The sequence below is a fragment of the Oncorhynchus masou genome, chromosome 2, assembly GCF_036934945.1.
Source record: "Oncorhynchus masou masou isolate Uvic2021 chromosome 2, UVic_Omas_1.1, whole genome shotgun sequence".
NCBI lineage: Eukaryota > Metazoa > Chordata > Actinopteri > Salmoniformes > Salmonidae > Oncorhynchus > Oncorhynchus masou.
The window spans coordinates 47,505,141-47,525,564 of record NC_088213.1 but is presented as its reverse complement, the minus strand read 5'-3'; the positions used below and the strand labels follow the sequence as shown (position 1 = coordinate 47,525,564).

The following is a 20,424-nucleotide window of genomic DNA, read 5'->3' as shown; positions in this document are numbered from 1 at the left end:
CCCATGTATACCCACAAGACATGCCACAAGAGGTCAGGACAATACATTGCAGTGTCCGTACTGTGAGGCGCCTAAGGCAGCGCAACAGGGAGACAGGACGGACAGCTGATCATCCTCGCAGTTGCAGACCATGTGTAACAACACCTGCACATGGTCGGTACATCCGAACATGACACCTGCAGGACAGGTACAGGATGGCAACAACAACTGCCCAAGATACACCAGGAACACACAATCCCTCCATCAGTGCTCAGACTGTCCTCAATAGGCTGCAAGAGGCTGGACTGAGGGCTTGTAGGCCTGTTGTCCTCACCAGACATCACCGGCAACAACGTCACCTATGGGCACAAACCCACTGTCGCCAGACCAGACGAGTCACGGTTTTGTCTCACCAGGGGTGAGGGGAATTCGTGTTTATCGTCGAAGGAATGAGCGTTACAACAAGGCCTGTACTCTGGAGCGGGATCAATTTGGAGGTGGAGGGTCCATCATGGTCTGGGGCGGTGTGTCACAACATCATCGGATTGAGCTTGTTGTCATTACAGTTCTTCTGTAACGCTGTGCGTTACTGGGAAGACACCCTCCTCCCTCATGTGGTACCCTTCCTGCAGGCTCATCCTGACATAACACTTCAGCTTGACAATGCCACCAGCCATACTGTTCGTTCTGTGTGTGATTTCCTGCAAGACAGCAATGTCCGTGTTCTGCCATGGCCAGCGAAGAGCCCGGATCTCAATCCCATTGAGTACGTGTGGGACCTGGTGGATCGGAGGGTGAGGGCTAGGGCCATTCCCCCCAGAAATGTCCGGGAACTTGCAGATGCTTTGGTGGAAGTGTGGGGTAACATCTCACAGCAAGAACTGTGACATCTGGTGCACTCCGTGAGGAGGAGAAGCACTGCAGTACTTAATTAATTCAGCTGGTGGCCACACCAGATACTGAATGTTACTTTTGATTTTGACCCCCCTCTTTATTCAGGGACACATTATTCCATTTCTGTTAGTCACATGTCTGTGGAACTTGTTCAGTTTATGCCTCAGTTGTTGAATCTTGTTATGTTCATACAAATATTTACATGTTAAGTTTGCTGAAAATAAATATAGTTGACAGTGATAGGATTTTTTTTTGCTGAGTTAGTACAAATACAAATACAAGGCACAGGGCCCAAAAAATCAGCTCAAAGTGTAACAGATTATTTTCTTCAAAAATCATATCATTCATCATTGCACCTTTAACTGTATGTTTTTCTAGATAAGAGTGTCTGCTAAATGACAAACATTTATTTTTATACCTTTTATTTAGATTTAGACTTATTAGCTTTAAGCCACAATCCTTAATTACTTTTTCAGTCAAACGACAGCCCTGTCACTTGTTAAAAAGCAGAGGAATTTGGCTGGAGAAATGTATTCAAACATTTTGAAGCCATATATTGATAGTTGAAAAAATATTGTTTACAGCCAATTGAGTTAAACATTTTCTGCATGAATTAATTCGTATGTATAATGAACTGAAATTTCCATTGAACAGCAATGAATATTGTAGATTGTAGATTGCTCAAACTTTCAAAGCTTATGTGACACCGCAAGCACCTGGTTAAAGCAAGCATAGAGCATAGAAATTACTACTAACGAATGGTGCATCTTGCTGTATTCGTATGTTATTTTTTAGGACTGATACTAGATGGAATATACTGTACTTGCCCTGTAACACCAACACATGGTATATCATATTTTGACAGCTATAAATCTGTTAAATAGCCTTTAATTAATGTTACTGTTATGTCGTTTTTGTCACATTTTGCAGGTAAAAAGAAAACTGTCAAAGAGGTTAAGGAAGAAAAGACAGCTAAACTACCAGACATAAAAGTAAAGGTAAAAAAAACAGGTAAAATATTATTTTGACTCTTTCTTGACTTGGAAATTTTTAACATAGAAATCTGCATTGGATGAAGTCTGATACATGAATATTGTGTAACACTACTCTACTGTTCTTGTGTATTTCTAATAGAACTTGAGGTTCTAAAGGAGCAGGCTAAGCTGGTGAATGTTAAGAAAGGTAACCAATTTGTTCACCTTTAACTTATATACACTGCTCCATATACATTGCTCTTATACACTGCTCTTTCCATGACATAGACTAACCAGGTGAATTCTATGATCCCTTATTGATGTCACTTGTTAAGCCCACTTCAATCAGTGTAGATGAAGGGGAGGAGTCAGGTTAAGGATCTTTAAGCCTTGAGATAAGACATGTATTAAGACATGTATTGTGTATGTGTGCAATTCAGAGTATCACGTTTGAAGGTAAGACCAGACAGTGTCGGCGTAAAAAATGTTTATGAAATCGAACACGGGCAGGCAAAGGTACAGGATGGCAAGCAGGCTCAGGGTTAGGTCAGGCAGAGCTCGGTAATCCAGAGTAGTGGGGCAAAGGTACAGGACGGCAGACAGACTCAGGGTCACAGCAGGCAGAAAGGTCAAAACCAGGAAAACTAGAAAACAGGCACTATAGACATGTCACGATCGTCGTAAAAACATTCGGACCAAAGCGCAGCGTGAAATCGGTGCGACTTTTTATTATTATAAGTGAACCGCACAAAAATCAATAAAGAATAAGCGATAGGTGAAGCTACACTGGGCTCCAAAATTACTGCCCCCCCCCCCCCTGACTGGCAATGCACAAACAATGCTTAAAACAAAGATAAACAATATAATTATAGAGAAACTCAAAATACCAACAGGTGAGAAATACTGTACTTTATTAATGTTTCAATGGAACCAACCAAAATAATAAAAATCAATGTCCTCCAAATCAAGGTTTCACTATTAATGGCACCCTTAAAGATTATTTTAAATAACATATACCAAAATTAAACCACAAATTAAATTCCACCTTCATAAATCTGGTAATGGCTACAAGAAGATACACAAACGATTGAATTTACCACTGAGCACTGCAATTATTAGAAAATTCAAAAGATAAGGAACAGTTGAAAACCTCACGGGTAGAGGATGCAAGTGAATTTTGCCCCCCAGATTAGGGAGGAGGATGGTGAGAGAAGCAATAAAATCCCCAAGAATCACTGTGAGGGAATTGTAGGCCTTGGTGGCGTCTTGGGGTCACCAGGTTTCAAAAAGCACCATCAGACGCCACCTCCATACCCACAGGCTCTTTGGATCGGTTGCCAGAAGAAAGTCCTTTCTGACCCCAAGACACAGACGCAAGCGCTTGGATTTTGCCAAACATAATTTAAATTATGACTGGCATCGGTGGCGGCTCTGGTGCGGGACTTTGCCCCAGCCCAGCCCACAGGTCTGGCCATGGAGCTGGGTTGAACGTTGCACCCGGACTGGCCACCGGCGCCGAGGAAGGCTCGGGCCTTAAAGCGGGACTGGATGCCATGCCTGGACTGGGCACCGAAGCAGAGGAAGGTTCCGGCATTGGAGCGGGACAGGACGCCGTGCCTGGACTGGGCACCGGCGCAGAGGAAGGCTCCTGCAATGGAGCGGGACTGTACGCTGTGCCTGGACTGGACATCAGCGCAGAGGAAGGCTCCGGCCTTGGAGTGGGACTGGACACCATGCCTGAACTGGGCATTGGCGCAGAGGAAGGCTCCTGCAATGGAGCGGGACTGTACGCTGTGCCTGGACTGGACATCAGCGCAGAGGAAGGCTCCGGCCTTGGAGTGGGACTGGACACCATGCCTGAACTGGGCATTGGCGCAGAGGAAGGCTCCTGCCCTGGAGCGGGACTGGACGCCTTGCCTGGAAGCTCCGGACCGTTGACCCTCGCTGGAGGTTCCAGAACATTGAATGTCGCAGGAGGTTCCGTAACGTTGACCGTCGCAGGAGGTTCCGTAACGTTGACCGTCGCAGGAGGTTCCGTAACGTTGACCGTCGCAGGAGGTTCCGTGCCGTGGACCGTCGCAGGAGGTTCCGGGCCGTGGACCGCCGCCGGAGTTTCCGGGCCGTGGACCGTTGCAGGAGGTTCCGGGCCGTGGACCGTCTGACTCAGGTGGCATCAAACTGATGACACGCTCCTTAGGGCAGATGTTGTGCATCATACACCAACACAACTCTCTCATTTCTCTCTCCTCCAATTTCTCCATCAGCTCACTGACAGTCTTTGACTCTTCCCGTTCACTCTCCTCCAATTTCTCCATCTTCTCCCAGATTGGCTCTGGTTCACTACTCGGCTCCGCCGACCACCGCGTGTGCCTCCCCCCAAATTTTTTTTACTGGGGCTGTTCTTTGGGCTTTCATTGTGGTCGCAAACCCAGGCGTCGTCGCTGTCATCCCTTCTCTCCTTGCATCTGCTTCCAAGGAAGGCTTTCGTGTCCTCCCATTATTTCCTCCCAAGCCCAGGAACCTTCTCCTCCTGGGCACGCTGCTTGGTCCTGGTGTGTTGGGATCTTCTGTCACGATCGTCTTAAGAACATTCCGACCAAAGCGCAGCGTGAAATTGGTTCGACATTTTATTATTATAAGTGAACCGCACAAAAAACAATAAAGAATAAACGATATGTGAAGCTATGGAGTGCTCACAGGTAACTACACATAAACAAGATCCCACAAAACACAGTGGGGAAATGGCTGCCTAAATTTGATCCCCAATCAGAGTCAACAATAAACAGCTGCCTCTGATTGGGAACAATACCAGGCCAACATAGAAATAAAACAACCTAGATTACCCACCCTAGTCACACCCCGATCTAACCAACAGAGAATAAAAGGCTCTCTATAGTCAGGGTGTGACAAGACAAAACAGGAGCAAGGGGGAAACCACTGGTAGGTTTGATGATCAAAATGAACTGGCAACAGACAAACAGAGAACACAGGTGTAAATACACAGGGGATAATGGGGAAGATTTGCGACACCTGGAGTTGGGTGGAGACAATCACAAAGACAGGTGAAACAGATCAGGGTGTGATACAGAGTGTAAATGGGCAAGACAAAAGTTCCTTTGAAAGGGGTATGGTGGTAGGTGCCAGGCGCACCGGTTTGAGTCAAGAACTGCTGGGTTTTTCATGCTCAGTTTCCCGTGTGTGTCAAGAATGGTCCACCACCCAAAGGACATCCAGCCAACTTGACACAACTATGGGAAGCATTGGAGTCAGCATGGGCCTTCATCCTTTGGAATGCCTTCGACAACTTGTGGAGTCCATGCCCGACGGATTGAGGCTGTTTTAAGGGCAACTCAATATTAGGAAGGTGTTCCTAATGTTCGGTATACTCAGTGTATATGTCCTGCATATGCTACTGTATTCTTGACTGAAGTTTAAAAAAGTCAGGAACACAAAAGATGGTCTTTTCCACAGGTACATTTTTTATGTCACTAAACAATATTTGGTGAGCCGGAGTCTGGCGCAGCAGTAACGCTCCCAACTCTGGACCACACATTCCCCGATGAAAATTCCTCTGCTTGGCTGACTGTCTGTGTCCTTCATACCTATTCCTCCTCCTCCATTGTCTATTCCCATCTCACATCCTACTATCCTATCAAATTGCACTGTTTGCTCTGTAACTTGTTAGTTGATATGCCTTGACAATGTGATATATAAAAATGTATAAAAAATTAAACAACGTGATATATAGGCCTAAGACAGAATAAATTCAACCACACCTTTTTTTCATCACAAAACCAGAAGGCAACATAGGTCCAGTGAAGTCCACAAAACATGTTGTATGTAACAAACAGTTACAGCATGGTCAAATAAGTTAATGTAAAACCACATGTTCAAATCCCTCTCTCCATCTATGGCTAAAATAGTAAAGGGATGATTTAGCTAGCTAGCTAGCCACAGGAGTAAAACATGACAATGTGATGTGATTGGTGTGAAGCCAAATCCAAACTGGCTTCCCTTTTTTTGTGTGCCTGGACCATTCACAGCTGAGCTCTCAGTTTAGCGCAATGCTGATTGGCTATTATTTGACACTTTTTTTATCAAGGGAGGCCAAATGCTCGTTGGCTTCCCGTGCATTCAATGCTACGGCGACAATAGTGTCATACTCTTTTGACCAGACCGCATCAGATAGATGGGCTACACATACTGAGACAGAGTGGGCGCTATTTCGTTCGCTCTGATACTTTCTCCGGTGAGATACATTCAGCCTCTTGCGAATTGAAGGACATTTAAGACTAAATCCTCCAAAAATTATTGATCTATGTTTTGGGGAAGCCTGGCATCCAGGTTGCTACAGAGAAGGTCAAACCAGCTCCTGTAAAGCAAGGTAAATTGTTAGTTCTTTGACTTCTACAATCAAAACAATTGTGATATTATCACATATGGTTCCAGATCTATCCAGCAATATGTTACAATAAGTAGCAGGGAGACTTCTGACACAAGATGAGTATTTACATTTTAGCAAACAACATTCAGGAGCAATAAGGGTTAAGTGCCTTGCTTAAGCACATCGTCAGATTGTGCACCGAGATGGCTCAGGGATTCAAACCAGCAACCTTTTGATTACTGGCCCTATGCTCTTAACCGCTAACAAAAAGCAAGATGTCAATCTCATAACTATTTGTTTGTCACACAGCAATCACATTGCACAAGAGTGGAGAGAAAGGTGACAAACAGAGGGTCAAACTCAACAAACTGTAAACTGCATCTCTGTTGATGGAACAACCTGAGAGTCAGGTTAGGGATTATGGCAATAAGGGCTAAGGTTAGGGCGAGGTTTAGGTTTATTAACTACACTTTAACACTTTTGTCTACAGTAAGTAGGCCTATTTTTGTGAGTGTACTGAGCGTACTGTATTTATTTCTCAAACAATGTTTTATTTTACTCAGATTGAATTGCAGTCTGAATTGTTGCAGTAAATTGTCTTGTTCGTATTTGATTAGAGCCCAAGGACGCTAAGGAGCAAGCCAAACCAGAACCTACAAAAAAAGGTACAGATATGATTGTTTTTGTTGCATCAAATGTATAATAGCCCAGTTCCTGAGATTAATGTTGTGTCTCATCCAATGATTGTTTTAGAATCTGAAGTTCCCAAAGAAAAAAACAAAGCAGCTACATCAAAGAAAGGTACAAAGTAGTCTTTGTTAACCACATATCCCTTTTTCACAACTGAGTTAAGCCAAGCTACAGTATACTGGGCTGGCCTAGATACCCATCAACAGTAGTTGCTGGAACTGTGCTGGAAAGGACAATGTGAAAAGAAAATATCTGAACAAGCACAGTACATTTTGGCTTGACTCTATAGTCTGAATCAGGTAAGACTGTAATGTATGATACAATAGCGGCAGGTAGCCTAGCAGAGCGTTGGGCCAGTAACCAAAAGGTCGCTGGTTCGAGACACCAAGGTTACTGGCCCACGCTCTGGGTGAAAAATCTGTTAATATGCCCTTGTGCAATGCACTTAACCCTAATCGCTCCTGTAAATTGATCTGGATAAGAGGGTCTGCTAAATGACAAAAATGCATCATTTTTTTATTTTTTTATTCTGATTTAGATACTGGAGCAAAAGAAGAGGCCAAACTAACTCCAGCAAAGAAAGGTGTCAAATTAATTTTTAAATTGTATTTTTCCATTTATTCCAATAATAAGTAGGCCCATGTCTCTGTTTTATGCTATTTATTAAAAGTTATATCAATATCTTATTGTAAAGACTTGTATTTGAACTTAGAAGCTGAATTTTCTAAAGAAAAGGCCAAACCAACTCTTGAAAAAAAAAGTTACCTTACTTGAACAGAGACAGAGACATGGGTCTCTTTTCCAAATATTCCCAGTATAATACAATATAAACACACACACACACACACACACACACACACACACACACACACACACACACACACACACACACACACACACACACACACACACACACACACACACACACACACACACACACACACATATGTATATATATATATATATATATATGTTTAGTATAATACAATATGTTTATATTGTATTATACTGGGAATATTTGGAAAAGAGACCCATTATATATACATATATATATATATATATAATACACATACACAGTGCATTCGGAAAGTATTCAGAACCCTTAACTTTTTCCACATTTTGTTACGTTACAGCCTTTTTCATCAATCTACACACAATACCCCATAACGGCAAAGCAAAAACAGGTTTTTAGACATTTTTTCTCATTTATATATATTTTTTGAAATATCACACTTACGTGAGTATTCAGACCCTTTTCTTAGTACTTTGTTAAAGCGCATTTGGCAGCGATTACAGCATCGAGTCTTTTTGGGCATGACGCTACAAGCTTGGCACACCTATATTTGGGGAGTTTCTCCCATTCTTCTTTGCAGAACCTCTTAAACTCTGTCAGGTTGGATGGGGAGCGTTGCTGCAGCACTATTTTCACGTCTCTCCAGAGATGTTCAATCGGGTTCAATTCTGGGCTCTGGCTGGGCCACTCAAGGACATTCAGAGACTTGTCCCGAAGCCACTCCTGCCTTGTCTTGGCTGTGTGCTCAGGGCCGTTGTCCTGTTGGAAGTTGAACCTTCACCCCAGTCTGAGGTTCTAAGTGCTCTGGAGGACGTTTTGCTTTGCTCCGTTCATCTTTGCCTCAATCCTGACTAGTCTCCCAGTCCCTGACGCTGTAAACATCCCTACAGCATGATGCTACCATCACCATGCTTCATCTTAGGGATAGCGACATGATTCCTCCAGATGTGACACTTGGCATTCAGGCCAAAGAGTTCAATATTGGTTTCAACAGACCAGAGAATCTTGTTTCTCATGGTCTGAGAGTATTTAGCTGCCTTTTGGCAAACTCCAAGCGGGCTCTCATGTACCTTTTACTGAGGAGTGGCTTACGTCTGGCCACCCTACCATAAAGGCCTGCTTGGTGGTGTGCTGCAGAGGTTCTCTTTCTCCACAGAAGAACTCCAGAGCTCTGTCAGAGTGACCATCGGGTTCTTGGTCACCTCCCTGACCAAGGCCCTTCTCCCCCGATTGCTCAGTTTGGCTGGGAGGCGAGCTCTAGGAGTCTTGGTGGTTACAAACTTCTTCAATTTAAGAACAATGGAAGCCTCTGTGTTCTTGGGAACCTTCAATGCTGCAGAACTGTTTTGGTACCCTTCCCCAGATTTGTGCCACGACACAATCCTGTCTCGAACCTCTACGGACAATTCCTTCAACCTCATGGCTTGGTTTTTGCTCTGACATGAACTGTCAACTGTGGGACCTTATATAGACAGGGGTGTACTTTTACAAATCATGTCCAATCAACGGAATTTACCACAGGTGGACTCCAATCAAGGTGTACAGTAGAAACAGCTCAAGGATTATCAATGGATGCAGCTCAGCTCAATTTCGAGTCTCATAGCAAATGGTCTGCATACTGTTAATAATTTCTGTTTTTTATTTAAAATACAAATCCTGTTTTCACTTTGTCATTATGGGCTATTATGTGTAGATTGCAGAGGATTTTTAAAAATGTAATCCATTATAGAACAAGGCTGTAACGTAACAAGATGTGGAAAAAGTCAAATGATCTGAATACTTTCCGAAGGCACTGTATATGCACACATTAACATACTAATAAAGGAAACAATGTATTTAGACTTTTTTCACAAAAATTACAGACAGTACATAATCATAGAGACAAATGTTGGTCTTGCTATATTCATAAGGAAATACATTTATGTTGTATTTTATTCAGATGATGCAGTTATTAAAGAAAAGGTGAAAACAGCCCCTGCAAAGAAAGGTAAGAATCTTTTCAAATCTGTGGTTAGTAAGCAATTTGTAATATTTTGAAGCATTTGTAATTTGATAGAGCTTGATAGAGACGGACCTTGCCAAATAAGTAGTTCCTGCAAAACAATATTAAAATGTTTTTGGAAGAGGCTTTTCCTAATCTTTATTATCTTTATTTCTGAGGCTATGTTTGCTTGAATGCGCAAATTCTCGCAGTATATATCTGGAATTTGGATCACAAATTTTCTCATATTATCAGTTAAATGTCAAAAAATATTATATTTGCATGTCACTAAGAATATCACTAAGCAAAAAAACGAACACATCAATAGCCACTAAAATGTTTAAACATGATTTTGCCATGACTTCAGTACTATTTGCTTGATTTTGCGAGCCCACAACTAGTGTATCGACATTAGCTAGCTAATGTTAACATGCTTGCAACGCTAGTCATCATATGCTACTATAGAATAATTAGCTTGCATTAGCTAGCTAGCATTAGCTACCTCACTAGTCAGCAAACCAAGCTCTAGTCCAATAGAAACCGATGCTATCCTGCTGGTTACGTGGCTAGGTAGATGACCAGTGGTGAAAGTGAGGTCCTTATGAGATTCAAGGTTTTAACAAGTGCCATTGTGCAGAAATCGTAGAGAAAATACTGATTGATGAGCAAGCTAGCTAAGTTAGATGGTAATATAGCTGTGACAGTTATCAGTTTGCATGCACAAATGCTTGACAACACATTCTATCGAAGTCAAGAAGGCATGCAGAATGGACTGCCTCTCTGAGACTGGAGAGCCCCCATCTAACTAGCGAGTAGAGGGGTACAAAATCAGTTGCATAGCTCAAACAATTACATTTTGTTCCAGTCAATGACAATACATCTTCCAAAGTAAATACCTGCGTCAAATACACAATATATACAGAAGTATATATTGAAATTCAAATTCAAATTAGTGGATCCGGCTATTTCAGCCACACCTGTTGCTGACATGTGTTTTAAAATGTATCACACAGCCATGCAATCACCATAGACAAACATGGACAAACAGAGCTCAGTGACTTTCAACGTTGCACCGTCATAGGATTCCATCATACTAAAAAGTCCGTTAGTCAAATTCCTGCCCTGCTAGAGCTGCCCTGGTCAACTGTAAGTGCTGTTGTGAAGTGGAAACGTCTAGGAGCAAGAATGGTTCATCCGCAAGTTCACAGAACGGGACCACCGAGTGCTGAAGAACGTATTGCTTAAAAATCATGTGTCTTCGGTTGCAACACTCACTATCGAGTTCCAAACTACCTCTGGAACAGTGGTGGAAAAAGTACCCAATAGTCATACTTGAGTAAAAGTAAAGATACCTTAATAGGAAATGACAGAAGTAAAAGCGAAAGTCACCCAGTAAAATACTACTTGAGTAAAAGTCTAAAAGTATTTGGTGTTAAATTTACATAAGTATCAAAGGGAAATGTAATTGCTAAAATATACTTAAGTATCAGAAGTAAAATAATTTCAAAATGTCTTATATTATGCAAACCAGCACCATTTTCTTGTTTTTTTATTTATTGACGGATAGCCAGGGGCACACTCCAACACTCATATATATATATTTACAAGCGAAGCATTTGTGTTTACTCAGTCCGCCAGATCAGAGGCAGTAGGTATGACCTGGGTAGGTATGACCTCTTGATATGTGTGTGAATTGGACCATTTTCCTGTCCTACCAAGCACTTAAAATGTAACGAGTACTTTTTAGTGTCAGGGAAAATGTATGGAGTAAAACGTTTATTGTTTTCTTTAGCAATGTAGTGAAGTAAAAAGGAAAGTTGTCAAAATATAAATAGCAAAAGTAAAGCATAAATTCCCCAAAAAACTACTGAAGTAGTTTACACCACTGCTCTGGAAGCAACGTCAGCACAATAACTGTTCGCCGGGAGCTTCATGAACTGGCCGAGCAGCCGCACACAAGCCTAAGATTACCATGCGCAATGCCAAGCGTCGGTTGGAGTGGTGTGAAGCTCGCCATCATTAGACTCTGGAGCTTGTGGAAATGCGTTCTCTGGAGTGATGAATCATGCTTCACCATCTGACAGTATGACGGACTAACTGTAAAGTTCGGTGGAGGAGGTATAATGGTCTGGGATGTTTTTCATGGTTTGGGCTAGGGCCCTCAGTTCCAGTGAAGAGAGATAGCATACAGAAACTCTACAGCATACAATTGCTTTATTTTTTATTTGATTTATTTCAGCTTTATTTAACCAGGTAGGCTAGTTGAGAACAAGTTCTCATTTACAACTGCGACCTGGCCAAGATAAAGCATAGCAGTGTGAACAGACAACAACACAGAGTTACACATGGAGTAAACAACTAACAAGTCAATAACACAGTAGAAAAAAAAGAAAAAAAGAGTCTATATACATTGTGTGCAAAAGTTATGAGGAGATAGGCGAATAATTACAATTTTGCAGATCAACGCTGGAGTGATAAATGATCAGATGGTCATGTACAGGTAGAGATACTGGTGTGCAAAAGAGCAGAAAAGTAAATAAATATAAACAGTATGGGGATGAGGTAGGTAAATTGGGTGGGCTATTTACCGATAGACTATGTACAGCTGCAGCGATCGGTTAGCTGCTTAGATAACAGATGTTTGAAGTTGGTGAGGGAGATAAAAGTCTCCAACTTCATCGATTTTTGCAATTCGTTCCAGTCACAGGCAGCAGAGAACTGGAACGAAAGGCGGCCAAATGAGGTGTTGACTTTAGGGATGATCAATGAGATACACCTGCTGTAGCGCGTGCTACGGGTTGGGTGTTGACATCGTGACCAGTGAACTGAGATAAGGCGGAGCTTTACCTAGCATGGACTTGTAGATGACCTGGAGCCAGTGGGTCTGGCGACGAATATGTAGCGAGGGCCAGCCGACTAGAGCAACCAGGTCGCAGTGGTGAGTGGTATAAGGTGCTTTAGTAACAAAACGGATGGCACTGTGATAAACTGCATCCGGTTTGCTGATTAGAGTATTGGAAGCTATTTTGTAGATGACATCGCCGAAGTCGAGGATCAGTAGGATAGTCAGTTTTACTAGGGTAAGTTTGGCGGCGTGAGTGAAGAAGGCTTTGTTGCGGAATAGAAAGCCGACTCTAGATTTGATTTTAGATTGGAGATGTTTGATATGAGTCTGGAAGGAGAGTTTACAGTCTAGCCAGACACCTAGGTACTTATAGTTGTCCACATATTCTAGGTCGGAACCATCAAGGGTGGTGATGCTAGTCGGGTGTGCGGGTGCAGGCAGCGAACGGTTGAAAAGCATGCATTTGGTTTTACTAGCGTTTAAGAGCAGTTGGAGGCCACGGAAGGAGTGTTGTTTGCATTGAAGCTCGTTTGGAGGTTAGATAGCACAGTCTCCAAGGAAGGGCCGGAAGTATACAGAATGGTGTCGTCTGCGTAGAGGTGGATCAGGGAATCGCCCGCAGCAAGAGCAACATCATTGATATATACAGAGAAAAGAGTCGGCCCAAGAATTGAACCCTGTGGCAACCCCATAGAGACTGCCAGAGGACCGGACAACATGCCCTCCGATTTGACACACTGAACTCTGTCTGCAAAGTAGTTGGTGAACCAGGGAAAACAGTCATTACAAAAACCGAGGCTACTGAATCTGCCGATAAGAATATGGTGATTGACAGATTCTAAAGCCAGGTCGATGAAGACGGCTGCACAGTACTGTCTTTTATTGATGGCGGTTATGATATCGTTTAGTACCTTGAGCGTGGCTGAGGTGCACCTGTGACCGGCTCGGAAACCAGATTGCACAGCGGAGAAGGTACGGTGGGATTCGAGATGGTCAGTGACCTGTTTGTTGACTTGGCTTTCGAAGACCTTAGATAGGCAGGGCAGGATGGATATAGGTCTGTAACAGTTTGGGTCTAGGGTGTCTCCCCCTTTGAAGAGGGGGATGACTGCGGCAGCTTTCCAATCCTTGGGGATCTCAGACGATATACAAGAGAGGTTGAACAGGCTGGTAATAGGGGTTGCGACAATGGCGGCGGATAGTTTCAGAAATAGAGGGTCCAGATTGTCAAGCCCAGCTTATTTGTACGGGTTCAGGTTTTGCTATCTGGATTTGGGTAAAGGAGAACCTGGAGATGCTTGGGCGAGTAGCTGCGGGGGGGCGGAGCTGTCGGCCGAGGTTGGAGTATGACATCTGTGCTTCCAACTTTGTGGCAGCAGTTTGGGGAAAGCCCTTTCCTGTTTCAGCATGACAATGCCCCCATGCACAAAGCGAGGTCCATACAGAAATGGTTTGTCGAGAGCCCTGACCTCAACCCCATCGAACACCTTTGGGATGAATTGGAACATCGACTGCGAGCCAGGCCTAATTGCCCAACATCAGTGCCCAACCTCACTAATAATCTTGTGGCTGAATGGAAGCACGTCCCAGTAGCAATGTTCCAACATCTAGTTAAAAGTCTTCCCAGATGAGTAGAGGATGTTATAGCAAAGGGGACCAGCTCCATATTAATGCCCATGATTTTGGAATGAGATGTTCGATGAGCAGGTGTCCACCTAATTTTGGGTCAAGGCGTGTAATATCTCATTGCATTGCATGCTATTGCATAAGATCTCCAGTTGTTTTTTTCACAGGAAAGGGGACTCAGCCAACGTCAAGCTTGTCAAGGGGATACACATTTATGATAAATAGTGGCCGAGGATGAAATACATAGACGTATCCATACGTTTTCTTCAAAACGTCCCAGATTAGTGACATTTTACACCAGTGCAGCAAGCTAGTGAACTCTATCACGTACTATTGAAATCAATTTGATCTGTGGGTATATGCTGACACCTAGTGGTCGTATGGTTGGTTTCTCGCTAACCATCATTTTTATCTCCCCCTCGCTGTTCACCGTTTGTTTTGATCTAGTAGGTGCTTTTAACTTCTTATGGCTGGGGGGCAGTATTGAGTAGCTTGGATGAATAAGGTGCCCAGAGTAAACTGCCTGCTACTCAGGCCCAGAAGCTAAGATATGCATATTATTAGTAGATGTGGATAGAAAACACTCTGAAGTTTCTAAAACGGTTTGAATGATGTCTGTGAGTATAACAGAACTCATATGGCAGGCAAAAACCTGAGAAAAAAATCCAACCAGGGAGTGGGAATCTGAGGTTTGTAGGTTTTCAAGTCTTTGCCTATCCAATATACAGTGTAAAATTTGGTCCGATTGCACTTCCTATGGCTTCCACTAGATGTCAACAGTCTTTAGAACCTTGTTTCAGGCTTCGACTGTGAAGGGGGAGTGAGTAAGAGCTGTTTGAGTCACGTGTCTGGCAGAATGCCATGAGCTCAATCTCGTGCGTGGCCGTGAGCACGAGCTCTGTTCCTTTTCCGTTCTAAAGACAAAGGAATTGTCCGGGTTGGAATATTATTGAAGATTTATGATAAAAACATCCTAAAGATTGATTCTATACATTGTTTGACATGTTTCTACGAACTGTAATGGAACTGTTATCTGAACTAAGTGCCTTCGCCTTGTGAATTTGGATTTGTGAACTAAACGCGCAAACAAAAAGGAGGTATATGGACATATGATGGACTTCATCGAACGAAACAAACATTTATTGTGGAACTGGGATTCCTGGGAGTGCATTCCGATGAAGATCATCAAAGGTAAGTTAATATTTATAATACTATTTCTGACTTCTGTTGACTCCACAACATGGCAGGTTTCTGTATGGCTTGTTTTGGTCTCTGAGCACTGTACTCTGATTATTGCATGGTGTGCTTTTTCCGTAAAGCTTTTTTGAAATCTGACACAGCGGTTGCATTAACTTCTTGAAACTCCCCATCCCGGATCCGGGATCGTGACTAAAGCCTCAGGCTCATTAGCATAACGCAACGTTAACGATTTCTGAAAATAGCAAATTAAATGAAATAAATACATTGGCTCACATGCTTAGACTTTTGTTAACCTGTTGATGCTCTGGGGGCGCTATTTCATTTTTGGATGAAAAACGTTCCCGTTTTAAACAAGATATTTTGTCACAAAAAGATGCTCGACTATGCATATAATTGATAGCTTTCGAAAGAAAACACTCTGACGTGTCCAGAACTACCAAGATATTTTCTGTGCGTGCCCTAGAACGTGAGCTTCAGGCAAAACCAAGATGAGACGGCATCCAGGAAAAAAGCAGGATTTTTGAGGCTCTGTTTTCCATTGTCTCCTTATATGGCTGTGAATGCGAGAGGAGTGAATCAACCCTTTCTGTCGTTTCCCCAAGGTGTCTGCAGCATTGTGACGTATTTGTAGGCAGATCATTGGAAGATTGACCATAAGAGACCACATTTACCAGGTGTCCGCCCGGTGTCCTGCGCCGAAATTGGTGCGCAAAAGTCAGCTGCCAGTATTTTTCCATGGGATTCAGAGAGGAAAGCAAGCTTCCACGAACGATATATCAATGAAGAGATATGTGAAAAAACACCTTGAGGATTGATTCCAAACAACGTTTGCCATGTTTCGGTCGATATTATGTAGTTCATTCGGAAAAAGTTTTACGTTGTAGGTGACTGAATTTTCGGTTCGTTTCGGTAGCCAGATGCAATGTAGAAAACGGAACGATTTCTCCTACACACAGACGCTTTCAGGAAAAACTGTGCATTTGGTATGTAACTGAGAGTCTCCTCATTGAAAACATCAGAAGCTCTTCAAAGGTAAATGATTTTATTTATTTGGTTATCTGGTTTTTGTGTAAAAATGTTGCGTGCTAAATGCTACTCAAAATGCTATGCTAGCTTTGCATACTCTTACACAAATTAGTCAATTTCTATGGTTCAAAAGCATATTTTGAAAATCTGAGATGACAGTGTTGTTAAGAAAAGGCTAAGCTTGAGAGCAGACGCATTATTTTCATTTTATTTGCGATTTTCAGAAATTGTTAACGTTGCGTTATGCTAATGAGCCTGAGGCTTTAGTCACGATCCCGGATCCGGGATGGGGAGTTCCAAGAGGTTTTAACAACACTGTCATCTCAGATTTTCAAAATATGCTTTTCAACCATAGCTACACAAGCATTTGTGTAAGACTATTTATAGCTAGCATAGCATTAAGCCTAGCATTCAGCAGGCAACATTTTCACAAAAACAAGAAAAGCATTCAAATAAAATCATTTACCTTTGAAGAACTTTGGATGTTTTCAATGAGGAGACTCAGTTAGATAGCAAATGTTCAGTTTTTCCAAAAAGATTATTTGTGTAGGAGAAATCGCTCCGTTTTGTTCATCACGTTTGGAAAAAAAAACGAAAATTCAGTCATTACAACGCCAAACTTTTTTCCAAATTAACTCCATAATATCGACAGAAACATGGCAAACGTTGTTTAGAATCAATCCTCAAGGTGTTTTTCACATATCATTTCGATGATAAATCATTCGTGGCAGTTGCCTTTCTCTTCTCAACCAAATGGAAACGTGCATGCAGCTGGAGATTACGCAATAATTTAGACGGTAAATGTAGTCTCTTATGGTCAATCTTCCAACAATGTGCCTACAAATACGTCACAATGCTGCAGACACCTTGGGGAAACGACAGAAAGTGTAGGCTCATTCCTTGCGCATTCACAGCCATATAAGGAGACATTGGAACACAGCGCATTCAAAATCTGGGGCATTTCCTGTATGAAGTTTCATCTTGGTTTCACCTGTAGCATTAGTTCTGGGGCACTCACAGACAATATCTTTGCAGTTTTGGAAACGTCAGAGTGTTTTCTTTCCAAAGCTGTCAATTATATGCATAGTCGAGCATCCTTTCTTGAGAACATATCTTGTTTAAAACGGGAACGTTTTTTTAATCCAAAAATTAAAAGAGCGCCCCCTATATCGAAGAACTTAAGAAGCCTTTTGGACCTAGACATTCCACTTCGGTACTGCTTGCCGTGCGGTAGCAGAGAGAAAAGTCCATGACTTGGGTGGAGTATTTGGCAGTTTTATGTGAAGACACTTGCTAGTTGGTCAGCGCATCCTTAGCGTACACATCCTGGTAATCCGTCAGTCTTGCGGCCTTGTTAATGTTATCCGGTTTAAAGGTCTTACTCACATCGGCTACGGAGAGCATGATCACACAGTTGTCCGGAACAGCTGATGCTCTCATGCATGCTTCCATGTTGCTTCCTCGAAGCGAGCATAGAAGTAATTTATCTCGTCTGGTAGGCTCATGAAACTGGGCAGCTCTGGGCTGTGCATCCCTTTCTAGTCCGTAATAGTTTTCAAGCCCTGTCACATCCGACGAGCGTCGGAGCCGGTGTTGTACGATTCAATCTTAGTCCTGTATTGATGCGTTTGCCTGTTTGATGGTTAAAAGCAGGTATTCTTATAAGTGTTAGAGTCCGGCTCCTTGAAAGTGGCAGCTGTACCCTTTGCTCAGTGTGGATGTTGCCTGTAATCCATGGCTTCTGTTTGGGGTATGTACGTTCGGTCACTGTGGTGATGACGTCATCGATGCACCTATTGATGAAGCCAATGACTGATGTGGTGCACTCCTCAACGCAATCGGAAGAATCCCTGAACATATTCCAGTCTGTGCTAGCAAAACTGTTCTGTAGCTTAGCATCTGCGTTATCTGACCACATCCTTATTGAGTGAGTCAATGGTACTTCCTGCTTTAGTTTTTGCTTGTAAGCAGGAATCAGGAAGACAGAGTTATGGTCAGATTTGCCAAATGGAGGGCAAGGGAGAGCTTTCTACACATCTCTGTGTGTGAAGTAAAGGTGGTCTAGAGTTTTTTCACTCTGGTTGCACATGTAACATTCTGGTAGAAATTAAGTGAAACGGATTTAAGTTTCCCTGTGCATTTAAGTCCCCGGCCAGTAGGAGCGCCGCCTGTGGATGGGCATTTCATGTTTGCATACTGCCTTATACACCTTGTTGAGTACTATCTTACTGACAGCATTGATTTGTGGTGGTAAATAGACAAAAAAACAAACAAGAAAGAACAATTGGTTTGGAGCCTGTAAATTTGCAGCCATCTCCTCCGTCACCATCGTTCATATATGATGTTACTGTTCTTGTTTAATTAGAGCCCAAGGAAACTAAGGGACAAGCCAAACCAGAACCTGTATCGAATGTATAATGATGAAATTCTTGAGATTGATATTGTGTCTTGTCCAATGATTGTTTTAGAATCTGAAGATCCCAAAGAAAAAACCAATGCAGCTACATCAAAGAAAGGTGCGAAGTAGTCTTTGTGAACACTGAACCCTTTTTAAAACTACTGAGCCAAGCCAACCTACAGTATACTGGGCAGGCCTAGTCAACCATAATTTCTGGAACAGTGCTGGAAAGAACAATGTGAGAATAAAATATCAGAACGAGCACAGTACAGTTTGTCTTGGCCCTATAGTCTGAATCAGGTAAGACTGTTTTGTATGATAGAAGGTATACTTCATGAAATATGTTTTTCTGATTTAGATGGTGAAACAAAAGAAAAGGGCAAACTAGCTCCAGAAAAGAAAGGTAACAAATTAGTTTTTAATAGTTCATTTTCCATTTATTCAAATAATTAGTAGGCAGGCCTATGTGTCGGTTTTTATGTAATTTATAAAACATTATATCAAGATCTTATTGTAATGACTGTACTTTTTCCAAAGGGAAAGCCAAACCAACTCCTGCAAATGAAGGTAACAGAATTAATTGACTTCACAACTAATATTATATTAAAGACAGTACATAATCATAGAGAAAAATGGATGTCTTGCTTTATTCATAAAGAAACACATTTATGATGTATTTGATTCAGATGTTGCAGTTATTAAAGAAAAGGTGAAATCAGCACCTGCAAAGAAAGGTAAGAATGTTTTTAAATCTGTGGTTAATATGTCATTTGATAGGATAAGAGCACAAGCAAGACCCAGATGCAGAGACGGGAGGCAAATTGTTCGAGTCGCTGATATTTATTATAATCCAAGTGGGAGGCAAGAAAATAGTTGTGGACAGGCAAAAGATCATAACAAGGTCAGAGTCCAGGAGGTACAGAGTGGCAGGCAGGCTCGAGGTCAGGGCAGCAGTATAGTCAGGCAGGCGGGTTCAGAGTCAAGGCAGGCAAGGGTCAAAACCTGGGAGGACAAGCAAAACACAGAGTAAAAAGCAGGAGCACGGCGTAACACGCTGGTTGACTTGACAAAACAAGATGAACTGGCACAGACAGACAGAAAACACAGGTATAAATACACAGGGGATAATGGGAAAGATGGGTAACACTTAGAGATGGTGGAGACGAGCACAAGGACAGGTGAAACAGATCAGGGTGTGACAGATAGAGCTTGATAGAGGCTGAATGTCTCGAAGAAGTAGATCCTGCAAAGCAGCATTCAAGTGTTTTTACAATTATTGTTCCCTTGAATTATCACGTGCTTGTATTATAAAGTGAGGTTCATTTTTTTTTAAATTGCCCATTCGCGTTGCATTTAGATGCTGTTTCCAAAGACAAGACATTTTTGTGTTTATTTTTAGTCATGCACTGCATATTTTGTGCTTGTGTCAGTATTGATAATGTGTTTTAAATTCAAAAGAGGCAAAACATATCGATGAAAAGACAAAATACAACGTTTAACCAGCCCTTGTAAATTAAGTTAATTATTATTTTCGAATGTTTAGCTTTTCACTTTGACAAATATAAATTCAGAGAGGAATAAAAAACAAATGTTCAAGTTTTATCAGAAAATCACTATTTTTACTTAGAAGCTGA

General features: G+C 42.1%; 1 protein-coding gene across 1 annotated transcript in view; it reads left to right on the top strand.

Annotated features, from left to right (window-relative positions):
* The window catches only part of LOC135553126 (neurofilament heavy polypeptide-like), an 81,779-nt gene that overhangs the window by 56,390 nt on the left and 4,965 nt on the right, over positions 1-20,424 (top strand). Inside the window, exons 14-23 of the mRNA XM_064985260.1 lie at positions 1,804-1,884; positions 2,008-2,055; positions 6,849-6,896; positions 6,985-7,032; positions 7,460-7,504; positions 9,654-9,701; positions 18,861-18,908; positions 19,149-19,193; positions 19,328-19,357; positions 19,477-19,524. Of these exons, the coding sequence (XP_064841332.1) occupies positions 1,804-1,884; positions 2,008-2,055; positions 6,849-6,896; positions 6,985-7,032; positions 7,460-7,504; positions 9,654-9,701; positions 18,861-18,908; positions 19,149-19,193; positions 19,328-19,357; positions 19,477-19,524 (489 nt within the window). The remainder of the gene's footprint in view (positions 1-1,803; positions 1,885-2,007; positions 2,056-6,848; positions 6,897-6,984; positions 7,033-7,459; positions 7,505-9,653; positions 9,702-18,860; positions 18,909-19,148; positions 19,194-19,327; positions 19,358-19,476; positions 19,525-20,424) is intronic.